The 22,773-nt window shown below is 36.7% G+C and overlaps 2 protein-coding genes across 4 annotated transcripts; one reads left to right on the top strand and one right to left on the bottom strand.

Moving 5' to 3' along the window:
* Window positions 1-98: 98 nt before the first annotated feature.
* On the bottom strand, window positions 99-21,994 carry cacna2d4b (calcium channel, voltage-dependent, alpha 2/delta subunit 4b). 3 transcript variants are annotated; one of them, XR_013786249.1, is made up of 38 exons: window positions 21,540-21,994; window positions 21,300-21,432; window positions 18,999-19,080; window positions 18,773-18,889; window positions 18,633-18,692; window positions 18,114-18,276; window positions 17,709-17,840; window positions 17,505-17,565; window positions 16,533-16,683; window positions 16,354-16,428; window positions 14,947-15,036; window positions 14,717-14,830; window positions 14,139-14,217; window positions 13,763-13,896; window positions 13,462-13,479; window positions 12,721-12,879; window positions 12,557-12,631; window positions 12,353-12,439; window positions 12,195-12,266; window positions 11,975-12,036; window positions 11,836-11,903; window positions 10,587-10,632; window positions 10,360-10,457; window positions 10,174-10,267; window positions 9,911-10,003; window positions 9,520-9,650; window positions 9,337-9,405; window positions 5,263-5,348; window positions 4,357-4,401; window positions 4,067-4,129; window positions 3,068-3,138; window positions 2,533-2,608; window positions 2,371-2,423; window positions 2,208-2,283; window positions 1,673-1,793; window positions 1,477-1,592; window positions 1,291-1,373; window positions 99-1,185 (listed from the first exon to the last, which is right to left on the bottom strand). XR_013786249.1 is itself a non-coding variant. In XM_079449514.1 (37 exons), the coding sequence occupies exons 1-37, from the start codon at window positions 21,425-21,427 to the stop codon at window positions 1,093-1,095; spliced, it is 3,321 nt and encodes a 1,106-aa protein (XP_079305640.1). In that variant the 5' UTR covers window positions 21,428-21,994; the 3' UTR covers window positions 99-1,092. The 3 variants fall into 3 exon arrangements, 2 of the variants coding, with proteins under 2 accessions (XP_079305640.1, XP_079305641.1); XM_079449514.1 differs by having other exon boundaries at window positions 2,228-2,283; window positions 21,300-21,994; XM_079449515.1 differs by lacking the exon at window positions 13,462-13,479 and having other exon boundaries at window positions 2,228-2,283; window positions 21,300-21,994.
* Window positions 6,194-9,854, top strand: lrtm2b (leucine-rich repeats and transmembrane domains 2b). Its single transcript, XM_079449517.1, has 4 exons — window positions 6,194-6,280; window positions 6,879-7,017; window positions 7,139-7,810; window positions 7,883-9,854. Exons 2-4 carry the CDS (start codon window positions 7,005-7,007, stop codon window positions 8,359-8,361), a joined length of 1,164 nt encoding a protein of 387 aa, XP_079305643.1. The 5' UTR covers window positions 6,194-6,280; window positions 6,879-7,004; the 3' UTR covers window positions 8,362-9,854.
* Window positions 21,995-22,773: the final 779 nt, after the last annotated feature.

Raw genomic sequence — 22,773 nt, 5'->3', positions numbered from 1 at the left:
GAATTAAATATCTTATCAAATCTTTTTAAGAAATCTGAATGTATATCCTGCTGTCAAAATGCCATCACTTTCTTTTGAAGATAAAAAAACATTCATTTAACAAAAACGTTTTATTATAATTTGTTTACGTTTTGCAAATAAAATGTTCTACAGCAAATAGTGAGGTACTAAAAGCACTTTATTAAGTACATATAACTTGAAAATACAAAATTATTTTAAAAAAGATTTCCAAATGTCTTAACAGGATTTATTAATAATTAACTATGGATCTTATAATTATTGTTAAGCTTATTTATTGATCTATTAATAGAACTGTAATGTGATAATATTAAATAAATTAACAAAATGAACCATGCTTTCATTATACTAAAAATAATTTGCATATTGATCAACATATAAATGACCGTAGCTTTACTACATTTGTAACTACTGTGGATTTACAAAAAAGTTAAATAATAGTTAATAGTTTAACCTTAGTTCATTTGTGTAAAGGCAAGTGCAGGACCTAAAAATTGAATTTAATACATTTCCCCCAAAGTCTAAATGATAAAAACTAACCAATGCAAGAAAAAAGATTTTTGAAGCACAAAATGCATTCATCTGTATTTCTTTTGCGGGTTCACAGACTTTCCAAAGGAAAAACCCAAGAAACGTTAGTCTGTCGCCATGAATTGTGTTTGGCTTTTGGGTCGTATTCAAATGTACATAACTTAACCTCAACAACTCTGGTTATTTTCAACCATTTTAACACAAATAAATTCTGTTTCTACAAAAAAAATCAAACGTTTCTAAAAATGTCTCTAAAACATGCTACCTCATGAAAATATACAGCATCTTTGAAACTTTCAATATACTCCTGACAATATTGTAGGAATAGCAGAGCTGATGTATAACATCAAGTCACAAGAAAAAATCTAAGATTATATCTCAGACGTTGGTACCAGTAAGAAGTTAGTACACATTGAGTCCAATAGGGGGCAGGGTTGCTGCATAATAACCAACATTGTTTTTGTCATTTTGCACCATGATGGCAGGCCTGTTGCTTGATTCACTGTTGATAATGATCAGTTTCTTTTCTTTCCTTTTTTAAATTCAGCCTATGCCCAACGATGTGACCAAACATATGAAGAACAGTGTAAGACACATAGCTATCTCACATGCTCCACCACAGTCACTGGCGTTTTCCTGTCAGAAAAAAAGAAACCAGTTTTACTTTATAGTATCACAAAATAACATCTTGAGGACACAACTGCATCTGATTCATCCACCGTCTGCATAAATATGGCTTACATGTGGATGGTATGCGTGACAAGACTCTGGTCGTCTTCGAATCTTCTGAGATTTCATCCTGTTGCACTTAACTGTGGCATTGTGTGTGCAGGAGTTAAGGAGAACATTCTCAGTTATGAACCAAAGAAAAGCTTGTAATTTGCTGTTTTTTCATCCGTCTATCATTTTGACATTATAAAAGGATATATTTGACCTCCTTTGGCGTGAGAGTGATAGGTGCATACTGTCGAGTACAGTCACAGTCTGCCTGGACCACAAGCAGCACCAGGTTAGTGTTGTATACCTGCTGCAGGACAAACATCCTGAAACAAAAAAAGATAGACATCCACACTAACACTGATATTCACCTTCAATTTAGTGGTCAATTTAATAAATGACATACTTCTGACAACGGCCGCATTTGATGATGCTGTTTGTCTCACGGATTGATGTGTCATACATGAAGCCAGGATATTCGGTGTTGCAAGGCTGCATTACCTCAACTTTCCTTTGTTTGTTGTATGCTAAAGAAGAATATATGTTGTTAGGATTTCATTTTAAGGGGAGAGAGTTACTTACATTGGTACTTCCTCGGTGTCTACTCTACTACAGGAACTATTGTTTCACTAATATCTGCATTTTGAGACCTTTCTTTAAGAAACCACTATAAACTGACATGCTGATGTAGACATACACCAGGACTCGAAGATACTTACATGAATGATACACAGCCTTAGCTGCACAGCGTCAATGAGAGACAAATGAAGTCGCAGACAACAATGGAGGTGAAGTATGAATGGATGCATTAAAAGATGGCAATAAACGAATAACAGACACCAAAAATGATAACAAAAATCATGCTGGAGATGGTTGTTTAATGATTTCTTTGGTTTGGTTGTTCAATGATTTCTAAAGAGTGCATTAAAAGGTATTGTTACATCATAATTTCTCAACTTACCATCCACTACATAGTCATTATGCCAAAGTCCACAGATGTTGAATTCCAATAAAAACCTGAAAGATTGGAGATAAAGATGCATGTTTGCTGGCAAATATTATTCCCAGCAATTAAATGTGTTATGGCCCAAGCTTAGCACTTACATCATGAAGTTTGAGAAGAACCACTTTATTAACGCCAGTAGGCCATAGAAAGGCTGTGAAGTGAACAGATGTAGTCAATAAAATGAAGTCCGGTCTACTTTGCCTTCATCAGACCAATAAATGCTGAGAATAGTGATCTAACAGATATTAAGTTTTACATACACTGAGCAGTGGTCTAGCTCCACTAGAGTGATGGTGAACATGCTTACACATGGCCTGGTAGTCATAGAGTGTCACCCTATAGAAAGAAAAACACATTATATAATATATATAATATATATATAGTTTGTCTCTCACTTAAAAAATGTGAAAGTAGCACCATCAAAGAATAACAAATAACCCATAAAATACATGCCATTCAAAGGCATTGTGTTGTGGACATGTAAAGGGACAGATCACCAACATTCTTTTATCACTTTTACTCACCCTCATGTCATTCCAAACCTGTATGACTTTCTTTCTTCTACACCACACAAACGACGGTGTTTTGAAACCAAACTACTTTGGCCCCATTGACTTCCATTATACAGACGAAAAACCACTGAGACATTTCACAGAAGAATAGTCGTATTCAGATATTGAACGACACGAGGATGAATAAATGTTGACCGAATATTGGTTTTTGATGGAATTATGCGGTACTATACAACATGTATACAAAGAAAAAACATTTGATGCAATCTTTGGGTGTTTGTACCTTTTATACAAGCCTGATTTAAGTAGCTGGGCCATGACTGATCCATCTATTTCCCCAAAGAATTTACTAACCTGTGTAAAAAAGATAGCATGCATTAGCAGTGTTTGTCATATACAAAGTTTTTAGTAAGTCTGAAGTGTCAGTCTGAGATCCAGAGATTACAAACAAATGCATCTTTCACAGATTTACTTTTCATAAAATGTCGCATGATGTATTAGAATGGATGCACAACTCATGCGCACATGATTGCCAACACAGTGTGAAATCACATCAGAATTCCATAAACACACACACACTTACACAGGCAGACAAAAGTGCAGTGATCCAGATGTGCTAACAGATGCCCGTGTCTCCCCTGCAATCTGGGATTAGACTACATACGCAGAAATCTCCTGCCTACTGCTCACATGGCTACAGCACACGTGTTACTACAAACAGCTGCGCTAGGAGACCAATGTCATCCCACAGACATAATATCTATGTGAAATGGTATGAAGCCATTATGTTCAGTGGAAAGGTTCTGTTACATATGTCATTAATAGATTAATACTACTCCTATTTAGTTTTCTATTTATTAATGAAGAACAGGAATGAGGAAAAGCAACCTTTCCCAAATAATGTAATTTTACACTGCAGTCCATTCACTCTATCACTGTCCCGTTCTGGACCGCATCTGTTCACTCCAAGGACAAGCTTGTGGTACGTTATCAAGTCCTCGAATGACAGCATCCGCCTACCACCTGCCCTTCACTTGTAACCCCCTGAGGAATGAAACGTGCAGCTGGAATCCCACACCACACCATCTTCCATCTTCTTGCTTTTTTGTCACCATGCCAGTGTATTTCCTCTTAACAGAAATTCTCTAATGCCATAAACGTATGACACATTGTATAAGTCACTAGTGTCATCATTGGTGGGATTGTATTTACATTTATTAAGAAGATGACATTTTAACTTATTTTTCAGTTACATATAAACTTAAAATGTTCATATACTCACATCTCCTCTTTCCTTTGAAAGGAGTACGAATCCATTATAGTCAACTAGGTAACAGTTTACATCCTGTGAGAAAAACAGAATGGAAAAAGAAGTCTTTGAACATTTAAAATGTTAAAATTGTTTTATTTCTTCCATTTTATCAGTAATACTATTTACTGTAATAACAGTCACCATACATGTAAAAATGTAACAGGCAATGAGATCATCTTTACATCATTACATTTAGACATCCACCTTTTGTAATGTACGGTCGGCCCACAGAAAACAGATGAGTTAAAGGCTTTACTCACAATGCTCTCACAACTGAGAGGACAAATACCCTCCACATCACTGCACTGCCAAAGCAAGAACAACCAAAGGGCCTTTAGTTAATGGACAGATTTCATAAGACTCTTTCATTACATCCATTTTATTGAGTGTACACTACAATGGTAATTCCCAACCTAGAAGGTACTTAAAGCGATATTTCCTCCAAAAAAAAACAAATGCTGTCATCATTTATTCATTGTCATGTTGTTCCAAATCTGTATATAACTCTGGCTTCTGTGAAACACAAAAGAAGGTATTTTGAGATATGTTTCAGTGGGTTTTTGTCTATATAATGGAAGTTGGAATGGTTATCAGTGTTCCTCAAAATATCTTCTTTTGTGTTCTGCAGAAAATACAAGTTTGGAATGACATGAGGGTGAATAAATGAAAACATATATATTTCTGGGGCGACTATCCCATTAGTCTGTTTTTTAAAACTGAAATTACTAGAAATGACTACTTGAGAAGGTTGAGAATCTACACTACACAAAATGGAGCTCAAGTAATGGCAACAATGAAAAACTTACATCTGTGTCGTTTGGCTGACAGGAGCAAGAGAGAAAACAGACAGAAAAAAGTTAATTCAAAGAATGTTTGTCTGTTTATGTTTATTGCACATAATAAAAACTGTTGTGGAAATCGTGGTGATGAAAAAAGGTCCAATGGGTTTACATCCCAGAAGAGCCAGTAGGTTCTATTGTAAATAGCAATCCAATGTAGAGTATCTTTATAGATTTGGAGGCTTTGAGACGTGAGCATGTGCATGTCTGCCTTGCAATCTTTTTACCAGCAAGAAAAGATATGTCACATTATTCAAAAACATCAGTGCAAAAAAACGTTATATTATCAGAAACAGATACTTGATCTGTTCATAAGCCAATCATTACTGTTTCGGAGGTCTTGCAACTCACTTGTTTGGCAACAGAAAAGAACAATCTCTCCAGCAGATCCAGGGATGCTTGCATTCCAATAGCTGTAGAAACACATTGAATCAGAAATGGCACGGTAAATTGTATTTGTAATTAATATTTCACAAAGAAATGTAAATGATTTACTGTTCTTAACAGTGTATTGTGTTAAGACCATAGATGACTACATCTGTTAAATGAAAACATAATTAAGTCTTATTTTTGAGAAGTTATGGATGAGAAGGATGAGAAATTACAAAATGTTAAATGTTTATTCATTAACGTAAAGTTTTTATGTTTATGTGTAAATTAAGTAAGTTCTGGGTTGGCACATCTTTTGAATGGTGAATTTCTATTTTAATTAATATCATAATTGTCAAGTTATGTTATCATGTTTTTGTTGTGTTTTATTGTGTTAGTAATCTCCTTTTGGAACCAAACTCTTCATATATTTTAGTATATAGAAAAAAAGCAAAAAAAAACAGGCCTGCAAATTACAGTTTACAAATGTTCTGATTAAAAAAGAATTCCAACAGTATTTTTTTTTAATAAAATGAAAGTCTTGTTGACGTCACAAGGTGAATCCTTTTATGTCCTACAGCATAAGCTACAGCAAAGAGACTTGAAAAAACATAAGAGACAACCATTACCTAAGCTGTGTCAGCTGGTCTTTTATCTCTTCTGCCCCCTCTTCAATCCATCCATCCATCCATCCCTCCCTCCCTCCCTCCCTCCCTCCCTCCCTCCCTCCCTCCCTCCCTCCCTCCCTCCCTCCCTCCCTCCCTCCCTCCCTCCCTCCCTCCCTCTCTCTCTCTCTCTCTCTCTCTCTCTCTCTCTCTCTCTCTCTCTCTCTCTCTCTCTCTCTCTGGCCAAACAGGCAGGCACAGACTGCTCTAATGTTAGTTCTACCCCACTCACATACATACAGGACTTGAATGATGTGAGGAAGAACTTCCAATATCTTGTTTCTTAGACTGAGAGGTGAGAGCCAAAAAAGGTATGTTATTTAACCCAGTCAGTTGAAAAGTGTTGATTTAATAAGTAGTGATCATTGTTTGTGATTTACAAATCGGTCTTATTTGCTTTTTGATAGTTGTCAGTTCAATTCACTTTCATTTATATTGTTATTTTTAGAAGCATCTTTTTCTTTAAACGTTATTTTGTAGTCTGAAATCTACACAATCACCCTTGTTTAGATTTTAGTTTGAGAAATAAAATGATGATTTTTTTACTTTTAGATTTCAGTCAATAGTATGCATCACAAGATATGCACTTTGCCTATTAAGCGGCAGATGTTCACAGCTCTGATTTATTATTTAATGGTGTGGACAATTTAATCCTCGATCATTTTAATGCAAAAATTGTAAGGCCTAAGAGCGAGGGTTTGTCTGTGTTGCATGAGAGTAGAAAGTCCTCTTTTTTTAATCAATGCATTGGAAAAACATTCTGCGTATGATGATTTAAAGCACTAACATAAACAAACATTTCTTAGCATTCACTTGTTTGTAGATGTTTCACAACAATACAAATCCTATTTATAGACTTTCACTTCAAAATTGTTTACACGGTTTATCACCATTATCATATTGTTAAAGCAATCCGATGATTTACCCATGATGGAGAAGTCAGACATTTATTTACCAAAGGTTACTGGCAGACCTGGCAAAGCCTTGCCAAAAATAATCTTTTAATAAAAGGATTGGCTGATCACACAGACCAGGATGAACATTAAAAGTAAGCAACTTTAATTTTATTACGTTACTTACTAAAAATGTCATTGTTTTTTATTTCCTGTCATATTCTGTGTATTTATATCTACTGTACAAGTAACCAAGTGTATGTTTAACAATCTCAGATCTTACAGGCCTGCTGACCATTCTTAGCTTATGTGGAATATCTACAAGCTGCCCATCTGTATGTACCTGCAATGGAAACCAAACCGACTGTAGTGATCTTAACCAACTCATCTCCCTGGACTCCATCCTGGACCAGCTTCCATCACACACAACGTCCCTCACCCTCTCAAACAACAACTTCACAACGGTAGAATCTGGAAGCTTTTCCAATCTCGGCCGCCTGCTTCATTTAGACCTCTCTAGAAACCTTCTTTCCACCTTTCATCCTTCTAGCTTCTCCCAACTGAACAGTCTGGAGTTTTTAGATGTTTCTGAAAACCGTCTAGTGATGCTGCCTGTAACCCTATTTTCTGATCTCAGGAGGCTTGCAGAACTGGTTCTGAAAGATAACAGACTTAAGGAACTGAATCCGGATCAGTTCAAAGGACTGACCGAGCTTAAGAGTTTGGATCTTTCTCTAAACCACCTCAGTTCCTTGCACACAAATCTACTAGATGGACTTCAGAAGCTAGCGTGGCTTTCAGTTGTTGGCAACAGGCTCACAACGTTACACCGGGACTCACTTAAACAAGCCATGGGTCTTCAACATCTTCTGCTGGCGGGGAACCCCTGGAACTGTAGCTGCGAAGTAATCCCACTCAGACATCGTATAGAATGGATCTTATTTAAAGGTATGTTTCCTCACAACTGAGAAATTTGTCTATTTTTAAAATAAGTGGAATGACTCTCATGTCTTGCCGTAGGAGGACAAATAGATTCCGTCCACTGCTCCTACCCAACAAATCTGCGTGGGAAGGATCTTCGCAACATCCCCTCCGAGATGTTTGGACACTGTCACTATCTAAATTTTGATACCAGGAATCCACCCGCCACCGATAGCCACCCAGGGTCGAGTGGAGAGTGTATACGCCAGCGGTACCGCCCGGTGAGTGTGCGCCGAGCACCTGCTACAGTGGTGGTAGCTGGGGTTGTCTGCGGCGTGGTGTGCATTTTTATGGTGGTTACGGCAACCTACGGGTGCATCTACGCAATGATGGCTGCTCACGAACAGCAGAAGCTGAAGCAGGGGGACAGTCACCAGCAACCGCTGATGTCGGCCAAGAACCCAGAGCAAGATCTTGTGAACGAACAGAAGGAGGATCTGATGCCAAGTATCAGGAGGGGGGCAGAAGCCAAGGAGTGCACAGGATGGATGGCGTTTCCTCCAGAAGTGTGTGTTTGAGTCTGTGTTCAATGTTTATTTAGAAATTATATGCAATTCATTCTATTCTTAACCTCAGATATTTATATAAGATAAACAAGTTTTTCACCCATATTGTCATTTAAGATGGATATTTATTACAGGAAGGCAGAGCATTTTCTAATTTTAACCCAAGATTAAAAAGGGGGAACATGAATTTTAATGACCCACATTGAAAAACGTTTTACAATAAACAATATTTCTACAATATTTCATGAAACAATGGGCACTTAAAGTCCAGCTGAAATAAAAAATGAAAGTTCCTATTTTTTCTTGAAACATTACAGCATTTATTATACTGTAAATATCTTATCAGGGTGGGTCATTCTCTTTTTAAAATTGATGTGCCCTCAAAATCCTCAACTAAAAATTAATATGCCCTTCCACGCTAAATCCTCCAATTCAACGGTCAATCTGCTGCTAGTTGCATTTCAAAATGCAACACCTGTTTGTTTAATCCAATCGAATTGCAATGAAAAACACATACCACGTGTCTATTTTTCTCAGTTGATATTCTTTTCACTAGGATATGTGTAAGAATACGGAAGGGATTTTAAAGTTCACAGGGACTTTAAGTGAAATTATCATTATTTTGTATTAGCAAAAAAATGCATTATTCTATTAAATAAAACATAAGCGGGCATCAAGTGCACAAATGTACTTAAATGTATGGATTTTGGATGGAGGGCAGGCCAGATACTAGTCTGGTTTTGTCAATTAGTGACTTAAAGGTCCAGTGTGCAGTTTTTTTAGGGGATATATTGCGAGAAAGGCATTCAGAGTATAAAGACCTCATATAATGAAGTGTTATGTTTTTATTAACTAAAATTAGCTATTGTGCTCCCTTGCATGGAATTCACCATGTTGTTTCTACAGTTGCCCTAAAAGGACAATTGCATTTTCTAAATACGTATCATCAGATTTGAGCATACAAACAGTGAAAGGTCGATTTCTTACCTCCACCAAGGGCTGTTTTCTTCCCTTCAGTCACTGTGACGGCTGTTACTGCCACGAAAGTGTTCCTTCCTATTAGTAGTAGTCATAACATTTTGTCACGAGTCAATCCATTTAATCCACTTAAAGCATTAAATAACAAGATGTTCTCTTACAAACATAACTGTGTTTTTTGTTACTGTGTACCTTTGTTGATGTCATCATGCGGGACATAAAAGAAGAATTGACCAGGCTTGTTCTCAGCAGCTAGGCGATACCAGATGGGAAAGTGGTCAACAGTGAAGAGGTTTGCTTTGTCCACATGTGTCAAGAACTTCCTGTAAATGAGGATCATTGCTTCAAAGTGGCCACCACACTAGAAGGAATAACTATCATATCTATTTTTGCCCAAGATAACACTATTATTCAGATTATCTATAATGTATTTTTTGTAATTGACTTTGCATAACTGCAAACACATCTGTTCACTGTAGTGTACATCATGCAATAAATACATATATGTATTTCAATGGAAACATTTTAAATATTTTTCTCTTAGTGGTTTATTAAAACATGCATTAAATGGCTATTCACTCACCTGCCCGCTCGTTTTTCACTTCCTGCATATCTAATGACACGCATCAGACCGGAGCGGGTTCCCAAGAAAGCTGTCTCCATGCCTTCATCTACACTACAGCATGTTAAAGGCAAAGAGAGAGATATTATGAACGCACAACACTGATTCCCCCACACAATGTTTTTTAAATGAAAGATAGATTTATAATGACATTTTACAGAAAATGTCTGTCTTTGTGTAAGTGCCGAATGCAAAATATACACAGATTAAATTAAGCCTCTTACCCCGTGGCGGACAGTGTTAGAGCGGTCCAGTAGGCCTCCAGAGGTGCTGTTACCACAGCATCGAAAAGAGTCTGCTGTAGCAGAACCTCATCACCTGTCAAAAAAAATATCACAGTTTGAAACCTTACACTAAATCCAATTGTATTTATACGAATGTACTTCCATGGGAAAATCAAGTAAACTTGCACTCCAAGTCTGGCTCTTTCCCCGTCAGGTACCGGACCACAGCCTGCAGCTGAGTGAGCTTCCGATGGTGTGGGTCAATGTCTGTCTCGCAATACGTCCTAACAGGGAAAACCAAAGCTCAAGCTTAGTGTGACAAAGCGGTAAATCTCTCAAGGAACGTGTTGAAGCAAAGGAAGTTAAATAAATGTTGGCCATTTTAGTTTTGATATCCTCACCTTAATACTTACCATTCATTAGCTAAAGAGAGATCTGGCTGCTGGAGGTCATGAAGGCCTAGAAAAGGGTGAAAATATTGAGCAGCTACATCATGTAATAATGCAGCTTATTTAGCTTTCATTTAAAAATATCTTTCCTCTTTTGTTTACATTCAATGTAACTCAATGGCGAATGACATTTTCCACAAACACTTGACAGGAACAAGGTGAACGCGTACACTACTTTTTTCACATAAATAAATAAAATGTCTCCATATTGCTTTCTTTCTTTCTCTAAGTATTTTTAATACTTTGTATTTTAGCACTTAGGATGAACCGCTTGGATGAAATTTTAGGCACTTGTCAAAAAGTTTTTTTTATTAAAAAACAAGTTTAATTCTAATGTTTTATTTTCTTATGGCTATAAGCAAGACTGAAGTGAAAATTATGATTTTCTTTCCCTAAATTATGACATTACAGCAATCCCTGGTCATTCATGTCTTTTGTAAACTATTGACAGTTGTGAATTAAAAAGTAGTTCCCCCCATGTCATTCCTAACCATACTTTCTAAATATTCTTAAAAGGGAGTTTATAAATAAAAAGGTATCTTTAATGGGAATCTACAGAGTGCCACAGGGGGGAAAAGTGGAAGAAACCCCCATATATCAAACAAGCAATAGGCCCTTTTCACAAGACATCAAGACCGGACCGCATTGGGAAGAATGTTCCGAATGTGCAGGAAGAATGAGCAGGAAAGGGATTAAGTGCCCTTATGAGAAGGCATTACAAGGCGCCGCTCGTTTGCTGAACGCAGGGTTCTTGATGGGGTGTAGGAGTGTAGTAGGGTGTGAAAGTAAGCCGGCGCAGATCCATTGATAGTCCTGTATGCAAACATCAGTGACTTGAATCTGATCCGGGCTTCAACCGGTAGCCAGTGGAGAGAGATGAAAAGGGGTGTCACATGAGCCCTTTTGGGTTGTTGGAAGATGAGGCATGCTACTGCGTTTTGAACCAGCTGAAGTGGTTTTATAGCGTTTGCAGGAAGACCAGCAAGGAGCATTGGAGTAGTCCAACCTTGAGATTACCAGGGCCTGGACAAGGAGCTGTGCCGCATGCTCAGTGAGGTAGGGTCTAACGTTGCGAATGTTAAATAAGGCATATCGGCATGATTGCGTTGTCTTGACATGACAACTGCCACAAATACGGCTAGATGACAAGTCGAAAAAAAGGCGAAAGTTGAATGACGTCATTGTGAAAAGTGCCTATTAATCATCGACTCACCTTCCTCCACAGAAACATTCCCAAAGAACATGTACTGCCCGTGACCTCTTGTGAGCACCATACCAAAACTGAAACCACACAATAGAGACATTTCGTCAAGGTCTGCTGGAGGTATTGCTTTTAAAAATATCTGTCATACCTAAAAGGAGTCTCGTTGATGGATGTGTAGAAATAATCGTTTTTAAGGAACAAGGGTCTTTTCTGGAGGACAAAAAGAAAATTGCCATTAGAGATTTCACGTGACGTCATTGCCTAATGCGCTCCTCCCCAACTCTCAAATACTAATATATAAATTCGATAACTGATATTATTTATTTTTGGGGTGAAATGTAAAGGTTTACTTCTATAAACACACTCACCCCTTTATCCACAGCTGCTCTCACATCTAAAGTCGAAGTACCGGTCTCTCCTTTCACCATGGCTGTTCTTAACTGTAAAAACATTTCAGGATATCAAAATGACCAAAAGCAATCAAAATACCTGTAGGAAGTGTCTACAGTATGTGTGGATGACTCACGCTGTCTTCTGTGTCTTCCCACTCAGCCTCAGACAAATCCACACTATTGTAGTTCGGCTTAGGCTTTAACTTCTTCCCATCATAGTACTGTCAACATACAGGACAAGCAGCAGACAAGCAGTCCATCAATATAACATTGATTCATTGCATGTAGGTCAATATCTAAGTTGTGTGTTTAAAGTAAGAAGATTCAGACGGACTGACCAGAGGTCTCAAATCAGGATGAGCCAGGATGTATCCGTTGTTTGTGATGAGGAAGGCATAGCCATGTGCGCCAAGCTAATAAAAAACTTTGTGAGAACTGTTTGCATTCACTAAAGGTGGACTGTCAGTAATCATATGTCACAACAACAGTATTTCTTTTGTACCTTATATCGTGATGCTATTTTCATGACTTCCATTAGGGGGACGTCAGTTCCCACCACTCCTAGCAGAATGCCATGAGAAAGTGTTTCTTTCTTCTTACTGAACACTGGCATGGCCACGGACGTCATGAGCAACAGACTGTGGGCTTTGCTTTTGAACAGCTGTGGGAGAAATGCAATACATCGATCTGTCTCTGGAACAACTTTCATTATTGTCACTGATCGCTTTTCAAACTTCCCCTTCAATCCCCTGCCAGCATTCTCTTTGTAATAATATTTTTTTACCGTTATAAAGTCATAAATACAATTTGTATTGGTGAATGTTCATGTTTCACTTGTAAATACAAGTTTAATGCTGAATTTAATAGGGTAAATGTTTTACCTTATTATATGTACTGCAAATAATGAATGAGGCCACTTAGTATTTTTGTCTTGTTTTGCAGAACAAATATTATACGAAATTATTTCGATCAAAACACATTTTCCTCACAGCAAAAATAATGAATATGAAATTAATTTCTTGCCCTACTGAGGTAAAAAATGACAACAAACAGTAGGGGGCGACATAATACAATAAGTCCTGTTATGCATGCATCAGCTAGGATGTACACTACAACATTACAAACTCACTAGACTAAATATCTAGCGTCTTCTATTCAAGCATTTATAAAGTACTATGACTTAAAACTTGAATGTAGGGCAACAGACAACTGTAGCTATTCTACTGTCTCAACGACTCATTACCTCCTTAGTGTTAGGAAGCTGTGTGATGAAGATGAGCGATGAAAAGAACATTCAGTTAGCACATGACTGGCACAAACAACACAACAAAGTCACTGAAGGTAATATAAAGGTTTATAAATGGTATAAACATCCATATTGAACACCGTCCATTTGGGCCCAATGATCTTTTAATTTTAGCTCAAGACGTCTTGAAATTTGTAATATCATCGCAATTATCAGCATGTAGTTCGAGTCTGATTCTGAAAGAGAGAAGATCAATTTCTTGTCTTTTTTGCAAATTTCAGCACGGTTTTATACTCACCACACTGTCCATATACGCCTCAGTCCAGATGATGTCATGATCATGGTTTATAACCATTGGTCGACTAAGAACATGAAGATACTCCATGACGTTCTCCTGTACATCAGCCAGTGTAGAGACGTGAGTATAATACCCTGCAAATATCAAACACACCGTTAGAAAGAAAATGAAAAATAATAGTTGCTTAAAATAATGCTTTAATGTATATGCCATTGGGTCAGAATTATTTGTGGGTAATGTCAGTTCGAGGCCATTCAACTTTTTTAAAAACATAAAAAAGCAAGATACTTGCAAAGCTGACGATGAAAGGCAAAATGTATGAATTGTAGCTTTAATATCACTGTCTTTCACGAAATGTTGCATAGGAAATACACACCCTTATTGTTGCAGGCGATCCATTTGACGTTTTCTGAGAAGGTCATATCTCTGCCAATAAGGTAAGTGAAAACCCGAACCTGCAAAGGAGAATGACAATACAATTTTACTACAGTAGATTATATCATTAATTTATGTTTTTCGAAAATGTGTCACTGGACCAAAGAACCAGTCATAAGTGTACATTTTTCAAAAAGTGAGATTTAAACATAATCTGAAAGCGGATTAAATAAACTTTCTATTGATAGGACAATATTTGACTGAGATACAACTATCTGAAAATCTGAGTGCAAATAAAACCCGTAAAAAAAATCTCCCATCACAATTATCTTTATACATTTTTAACAGACTTTGTCAGTTGAGTTTAGAGCTTCAATTCAGTTTAACTTTTGTGATAATCGTATGCTTTTGTTCGCTTCATTTTGTACAAATCACGAATTAGCAACCTAATAACACTGTTACAAAATCCTGTGACATTAGGTTTCTGTTTATAGAGCAAACTTTGTGCACATACAGTAAAACGTATATATCAAGAGCTTCTTGCTGCACTCCCTACAATGCAAGTAGATTGCGTGTTACCTTCTTGTCAGGCCAGTTGAACTCTTCAAACACTGATTGGAAGTCCTCCATGGCTCCATCTGTGATCAACATAATCGCTTGGTTACATAGGCTGCCCTGACCATTTGCTCTGGCCTACAGGAGACAGGAAGAGAAACATAGGGGACGTGCAGAGGGTTGGCACTGCATGCATAGGTTTTAATATGTATGCATGTGTAAACCAATGTACCCATGTTGGGAATGATACTAACGTCAGCGAGGATGCGGAAAGACTCCTTCATGGCTTTTTTGACTGTGGCTTCTCCCTTCACGTGAAGTTCCTCAACAAGCAGCTTGAAATGCTGGATGGAAAGTAAAGATGAGGTGTATAGAGCACGACACATAGGCACTTTTTCTTTACAACATTTTTTAGAAATGTCTTTTTTCTTTTCATGTTGACAAAAGCTGAATTAAAGAAATATTCTGTCACCGCTTATACAACCTCATGTTGTTCAAAACCTGCATGATTCATTCGAGAAGATATTTTAAGAAATGTGTTTAAGAAATGGGACCAGTGCTGTTTGGTTACCAACATTCTTCAAAATATCTTCTTGTGTGTTTTGCAGAAGAAAGAAAGTCATACAGGTTTGGAATGACATGAGGGTGAATAAATATTGGGGGAATTGTCTTTTTTGGTTGATAATTTCAGAGCAAGTGCGATCTCATCAGTTTCTGTCATCCAGAGTATGTCCTGAGGATCTGTTTCAGCAACGTGAGCAGATGCTGGGTGACTTAAACCTTCGACATCTTAACCAGCTCTGCTGAACCATTAGCCCGTATTAAGACCAAGTAACTGTCATCCTAATGTCATTATGTAAGTCTAACAAGACCTTATCAAAACATTAGCCCTCATTGCATGTTTAAAACAACTTGGTATTATTTTTTATTTACAACTGAGTGATGCAAAACGAAAATATGTGCCACCTACAGTAAAATGGGTTCCCTATCCGATCACTCTGTAATTCAGTATCCGACTGTAGTTCTAGAGATTAGAGTACATCCCTACCTGCTCTCTGATAAATAAGCAAATGAGCACATTAAATCAGATCAGATCACTCATCCACTAAGCTATCACGTGACAAAAAGAAACAACAGAAAGAGGATGGGCCTAGTGTTACACAAAAAGCGCAGTTGTTTCAAAGAATGGTAAAAATGTAAACACACACACATATACAGTATATTTACTCATGGAAGAACATTTCAAATTTGTTATCAGTTACTATTTTTAGGTATGTGTTTAGGTAAAAGAAGTTCATTCTGTTACTTACAACATTTCTCCCAAATTTCAAACAAAAATATTGTTTCTACATTTATTTGCAGAAGGTATTTAGCAAAAGTAAAAGAATGTATGTGGTAACGTAGCTTTTTATCATGTCTTGTCATGCAATAAGTCTTTTATATAACTTTATGTTAAATTTCAAGACTGGACTGGAAGGACCACGGTTAACATTTGGAATGGCCTCTTAATATTTTCCATGGCTGTATATAACATATAACAAATGTGTACGGGTGGTGCGCGTGAGTACATATGGGCTATGGCAGTGAGCAGGTTTCCTGCTGTGGCGTTTGGAGTCATTGGCTTAGATTTCAGGCTCAAGCGAAGTGGATAATTGACTTACCTCTCGGTTGTCCAAGTCGGCTTGCACCAACGTTCCTTTAAAACAGGGCTCCACATAGCGGATGTAATCGCTGTACTAAGTAGAGGACAGATAATCACAAAATTATATTTTAATATGACAAATGCCAACCTCAGAAATGTGTTCTCACATGGAAACCAAAGGCAATAACAAAGGCTTACAGCAATAACATTGACAAAGTCATTTTCCCCAAGAGTGTCCAGGATTGTGTTAATGGTGTGTTTGGCAATGGTCATTTTCAGACCCTTCATACTGCCACTGACATCCACCACAATGACAATATCCTTGGGAGAAGTGGCAGCTTGGATATACCTAAAACAGACGAAGACAGGATTTTCTTAGAATCTGGTTCAGAACTTCCGTAGGGAGGCCATAGTATGTTTAATTTATTCATAGAGTCGCTAATCTTGTATGTACAATAGAAATGCATTACTTGTGCCACATGTTACGTGCAAATGGGATGGGAATAGTATTATTGCTTTTTAGATAACAGTCCATTCAAAGTTGAAGTAAGAGTTAATTAATATTGATGCACATAGTTCAGAACAATATAAGTAACAATAACAGCAAAAGTAATGGCTATGAATCTTAACAGATACAAAATGTCTCACTGGAGTTAAACCTAAACCATTAAACTGTTGTAATATATATTAATCATGTACAATATGCTAAAACATCTTTATACAGACACACACACACACACACACACACACACACACACACAGACAAGTGTATATATATATATATATATATATATATATAGCACAATGCAAATCCAATTCTGTCTTGTTTTAAAACAACAGTGTATTCCGACTCATGTGTTTATCCAGATTTATAGCAATCATTTACTACTGTGAAAACAGTCACATATGCAGGCTATGTCAGTCCTACTAACCTGGCGGCTGAGCTGCTAACCTAAGAATGAGATTAAAGTCTTTCAATGGGATCAGGGCCTAACTGGCTGTGCTACCATAGCCACAAGCAGACATTTGGGTGGCATCCACGAGATAATCCTGCACTGCACATTGCGTCAGAAAATGCAACTATGCAAAAATGCAATGTTCAATTGAAACAACTGGGTAAACTGATGACTGTCTGACTCTAAATAATCTGTTACATATCTTGTAACTTACCAGTTTCTGTTTCGGCAGTCGAAAGAAACAACGCCATTTGAATCGGGAGTCCATTTTATTCCTAAATGATTAAAGTGGTGCAGAACAGATTTTTGTAAAATGAAGAATGTGACTTTGGCACACTCCAGCTGTAGTTTGACATTTCAGACATGTTACTGGAATATGTAAAATGTGCTGAATCATGAAAACAAAACATTATTATACCTGGATAAAGTCTGAAGAACCCTGTTGAGCTGCCAAAATATTGCCATGTGAGTGTAGGATCTTTCTGGAAGTTACTAATAAACACATCATTCAAGGCCTCTGACATATAAACTCCATTGAGAATGTCTGGATCTGGAAATGAAACGATCATAAAATATTTGTTGCATGACAGTTGCGTTTGTGTGAATGTGTCAAATACATTTGTCCACAAACCCAGTTTTTTATTGCATAAACTATTTTTTAAGTTTCTTTACAGACATAATTGTTTATTGTATAAACAATGTATTGTTTATTTAAAAGTATCTATCATTCATTATCCATTAAAACACTTTCATATTTCGATTTTTTTTCATAAATATCACCCAAATAGATCTGGTACCATGTACTTTAATAATGCCTTCATACCTTTGTTGTAGACATTGGTTGGAACTTGAATGTCGCTCATTAAAGTGTTGACCGCAAGTTTGTTGAAATGCTCATTCTCCTCTAAGGGAAATTCACCTCCGAGTTCAATGGAATTTCCCTCTTCATCCATAGTATTCACAGATAACGCATTGAAATAGTCAAACTGATAGAAAAAAATGCACAAAACAGGCAACGTAATGTACATGTAATATCAGCTAAGTTTAGAAAATGGGATCTTACAGATTTATCTGTTCTTAAGATCCAATGATCTCATTTTTTAACCGTATTTCAGATCAAAACAAGTCCGATTTGAAGACATTTAAAGTTGTTTTATGACAGAATATATTAAATATTGTGTTTAATATGGTACAAATGTCCTCATTTAGCTGTTTCATTTAAAGCTCCTTTTTAAAAACCTAATATGTCTGTAAACCTCCTGCGAGCAAATGGATGATGACTGTGGTAACAAGCTCTAGAGGTGTTTGTAAAATCATATCACATTTTTTGACAATTTGTTACCTTTAAAGACGCATTAAACTCATGATACAAATCAGCATCCTCAGCTGTGTCTGCCAGCCTCTGTAACCGGAAACAGAATTACACTAACAATCTCAACTACGTGCATATGTGAAGTTGTTTAAATGCAACATAACTCTGACCTTCACAGACTTCATCTTGCTTCCTAGCATTCTCTCGATTTCATCTGAAAATTCCAGAACTAGGCGTGCTCCATCCACCTCCTTAATTTTAATGATGGGCTCAACATCTTTGAGTTTCTGGACAAACCAAGAAGAACAGTTTCACAGCCTGAACATTTGTTATATGTGAAATGTGAATACGCAGATAGATTTTCTAGCAGAATACGATGATGTACTGTATGTTTACCTTTTGTAAGAGAGGAGCTCCTGAATATTTTGTCGCAATGGCAATTATTTGCTGTGAAAGGGTACCGGCCCATTTCTGAACCCTGAAATACAAACAATATGTGTGAAAAGGTGATCAGGTGCCATTGAATTCAGTGTGTAACTTCATAACAAAAATTGTTTGAACTGATGATGGTAAATGTAAAACGTTCACCCAAAAATTTAAAAATGATTCATAATTTGATCAAGTTGTCATTACAAACTCTACAAAATGACTGGAGAAAATGGACACTGCACTATTTAATAGAAGTGAATGGTAACTAACAATCTTTTACTTGAATTTAAATGGCATTATACTGACTAAGAAATGTTTGCATTTCAAATAACTTGAAAATTCTGTCATCATTTACTGACCCTCTAGTTGTTCCAAATCTGTATAAATTAGTTTGTCCTTCAGAGAAAGATATTTGGAAGAATGCTTATAAACAAACAGTTTTGGGGCACCATTGACTACCATAGTAGGAAATATTGCTTCTGTTGAAAACAAAAGAAGAGATTTTGGAAAGTGGTTTTCGTCAATGGAACTGTTTGGTTACTGGCATTCTTCCAAATATAAATAATGTATACATATATCAAACAATTTGAAGTTAATAATAACTAGTAGTAACTAATAACTAATAGTTAATAATCATATTTTTGTTTTTGGGTGAACTTCAAACGTTGAATGTTTTACAGTGAAGCGACTGTCATATTTGAATAAATAAAGCATTTTGGTAAATCATATCAATTTAAGACAAGACAACTCTCTCAAGAAACGGTCATGTCAGCACTTTTGTTGCAATAAGAAGTGACCTCTCCATCAGGTTGTGGTGTTGACCTGAGAGAACCTTGGATTGCGAGGGAGCCTAAAGAATTAAGTTAATAGCCAGGCAATGCTGTGGATTATGATATTTACAGTGTCTAGAGAAAGGACATTTATATGTAAAATAAAACAAACTTAACTACATGAAATTTCCTTTGCCCTATATTCTCTGAACACAGGCTTAGCCATGCACAATCTTGATAAATATGTTGGTACATGCTATTCTGGGCCACGGTACATGATAACACTGAAATTATGATTCATGAGAATAATGTTGAGAGGACTCAAGGGAACGCTCGAAGGCTCTAATATGAAGTTCCTGTCTGCACACAGGGCTCACACCCTGTATGACCATCTGTGAGCTAGTTTGTGTCTCTGGCTGTTATCCATAAGGCATTACCAGAGGTATCGGTTTTTCTGCTCAAACAGTGACACTTCAAACCAGCATTAACCTTCCAGTTGAAAGCGTTCCCTGCCAGTAAGATTATTTTAGGCAGTTTGCTTTTGTAGGGCCAATTAGAATCCACCGTCAGCAAGTACAGCTGTTTTTTGAAGCACCCTGACCTACTTCTCACATGTGATAATGAGAAAATGATGCATCTTTCTATTCGCCATAACAACGTCACAAAACAGAATAATCCGTGCACAAAATTATCCTGCGTGTCCACCTTAAAATATTTTATTGCCGCTTACGTATGCCGGAAAGCGTCTGCCATCTGTTTTTGCACTGAGCGACTTCCAAGTCCCACGAGAAATTATTTTTACACCTCGACAAACTCTGTTGATCAGGGATTTACTCAAAACTATCACACAACTCTCCAAGTAATTTCTCTCCTTGTCTCATTTGAAATTCTAATGTGCTGTGAATTTAAGCAGACAAGGAACAAATTATATTTTCAAGAATATCTGAAGCAACGACGAATGTTGGTTAAATCACATTAAAATGTATAACAGTTACAAAATGGAATCTAAAAAGTATGATTTAAATATGATATCCACAAAATCCCTGTTTGTTTTTAGAAAGAAATGCAAAAAAAGACAATTCTGTCATACATTTCTTAAACTCAAGTTGTTCCAAACCTTTATACATTTCTTTGTTTGTTGAACACAAAGAAAGATATTTGGAAGAATGTTAGCAACAGACAGTTCTGCGTCATCATTGACTACCATAGTAGATTTTTTGTATAATAGTCAAACCTAGTCTTAAACATAAACCTAAACATGTCTAGAGGCTAATGTATCATATAAAAGTAATCATTTGTTTATATTTTTTTAATGGTAATACTTTACAATAAGGTTGAATTTGGCAGGAGCAGACATGAGCAACAAAAAGATTTCAGCATTTTTAACCTTTATTTTTGTCACGCCATTGCAATTCTACATGTTTGATCAATATGCTTCAACTAATGTTAGCAGATACAACTTTTGTTTCATTCATCTAAAAATTTTAAAGAATCTTACGTCTCAGGTGGGATTTTCATTTGAGCATGGGTAAAGATACAGAGCCAGCCAGCATACACCATGAGGAATATCACCAAAGACCATCTTCTATGACCCATGATGCTGAAAACCATCTTTAAGGGCCACATCTGTACTGTAAAGAGTCATGTGAGCAGATCCTCAGAATCCTCTACTCCAGTATTACTACTGAAAATATAGCTTGACTTCCATTCAATTTCCAAATGGGCTTTTTCATGTTACCCTAAATTCTTTCATGTATTCCAGAGGTTCCCTTCTGAGCTCCACATCAATTTACAGCCTGCACATCCGTAAGTATCCAGAAGGCCTGGCCATCAGAATCATGTTCAGATCTTCCAAACACTTTCCTTGAACTCACACTTAAACTAATCAGCGCTCCTCGTTTTCAGGATGATACAGATAATCCAAGTAATCCAATTACTTTTTTCATGTCCTTCTCTCTTCTTCTTTTTAAAAACCTCCCTTATGTGATCTTCAAACCAACACTTGTGTTGCTCTGCAAAACGTCACGGTTCTATGAAATAATCCCTGTTGCAAAATAAACACAAATACTAACATAAAAACATCAATCCAAGCAAACAGGAAGGGATGATGAGTGTGGAGTTCACTTCAACTGTGTGCTGCAGTCGAGATTCCCTAACAGAGCGTCCAATCCTCCATCACCCAATTCACAGTATAATCCAGTTGGATTAAACTCTCCCCCCACGGTGGGCTCTCGGGCAGGGGGAGGAGAGATGGCGAGAGAAGAAAGGGGTGGGAACATATTAAAAAGAATGGCATCGGATTGGGCGAGTAAGAGTTTAGTTGTCTTGTAAAAGGGTTAGTAGTGATTTCAGGAGGTTGGCCTATGTTCATCCAATCAGTGCAAGTGAACGGTGGGATTTGCGTTTTGTTGATGAACGAGGCCATCTAGTGGTTAAACGGTTATTATATCAACAATACCAGAGGTGCCTGACATTGGGTTTTGTTACGCTAATATGTTTTACAGAAGCATTTATCTTTATTTACCATCAATAAATTTACTGTCAAACCTCAAACATTCCCAGGAAATAAATCTGCGTATCATTCGCGTGCTCACTTAAACTGACTCCTTGCGCTTATTAGACATGTTGTCATAAAAACAACCTTAAAACATAAGCAAAAACTATTTATTTCCCACATAAATTAACATCTTAATTCTGCGTTCCAGACAATATTTATGATATTTTCTACCTCAAAATAATTTATTTGAATGTAATTACTGCATTTTTAAGAACATTAATATCTAAAATAAATAAAAACATACAAACTTGCCAGGGTTAACAAAAAAACAAGGTAATACAATTACATCTTAAGAAGACACATGAATACAGAAATACCGTTTTTTTATTTAAGAACTTTTTTTATTAATAGAAATCTCAGAAAATTACAATATTATACAGATCGGATCATACAAAGAGGAAGAGAAAGAAAAATA

The sequence above is a fragment of the Barbatula barbatula genome (genome assembly GCF_947034865.1).
Source record: "Barbatula barbatula genome assembly, chromosome: 25".
NCBI classification, from domain to species: Eukaryota; Metazoa; Chordata; class Actinopteri; order Cypriniformes; family Nemacheilidae; genus Barbatula; species Barbatula barbatula.
The sequence above is the reverse complement of the archived record's forward strand: the minus strand, read 5'-3'. Positions and strand labels throughout refer to the sequence as shown.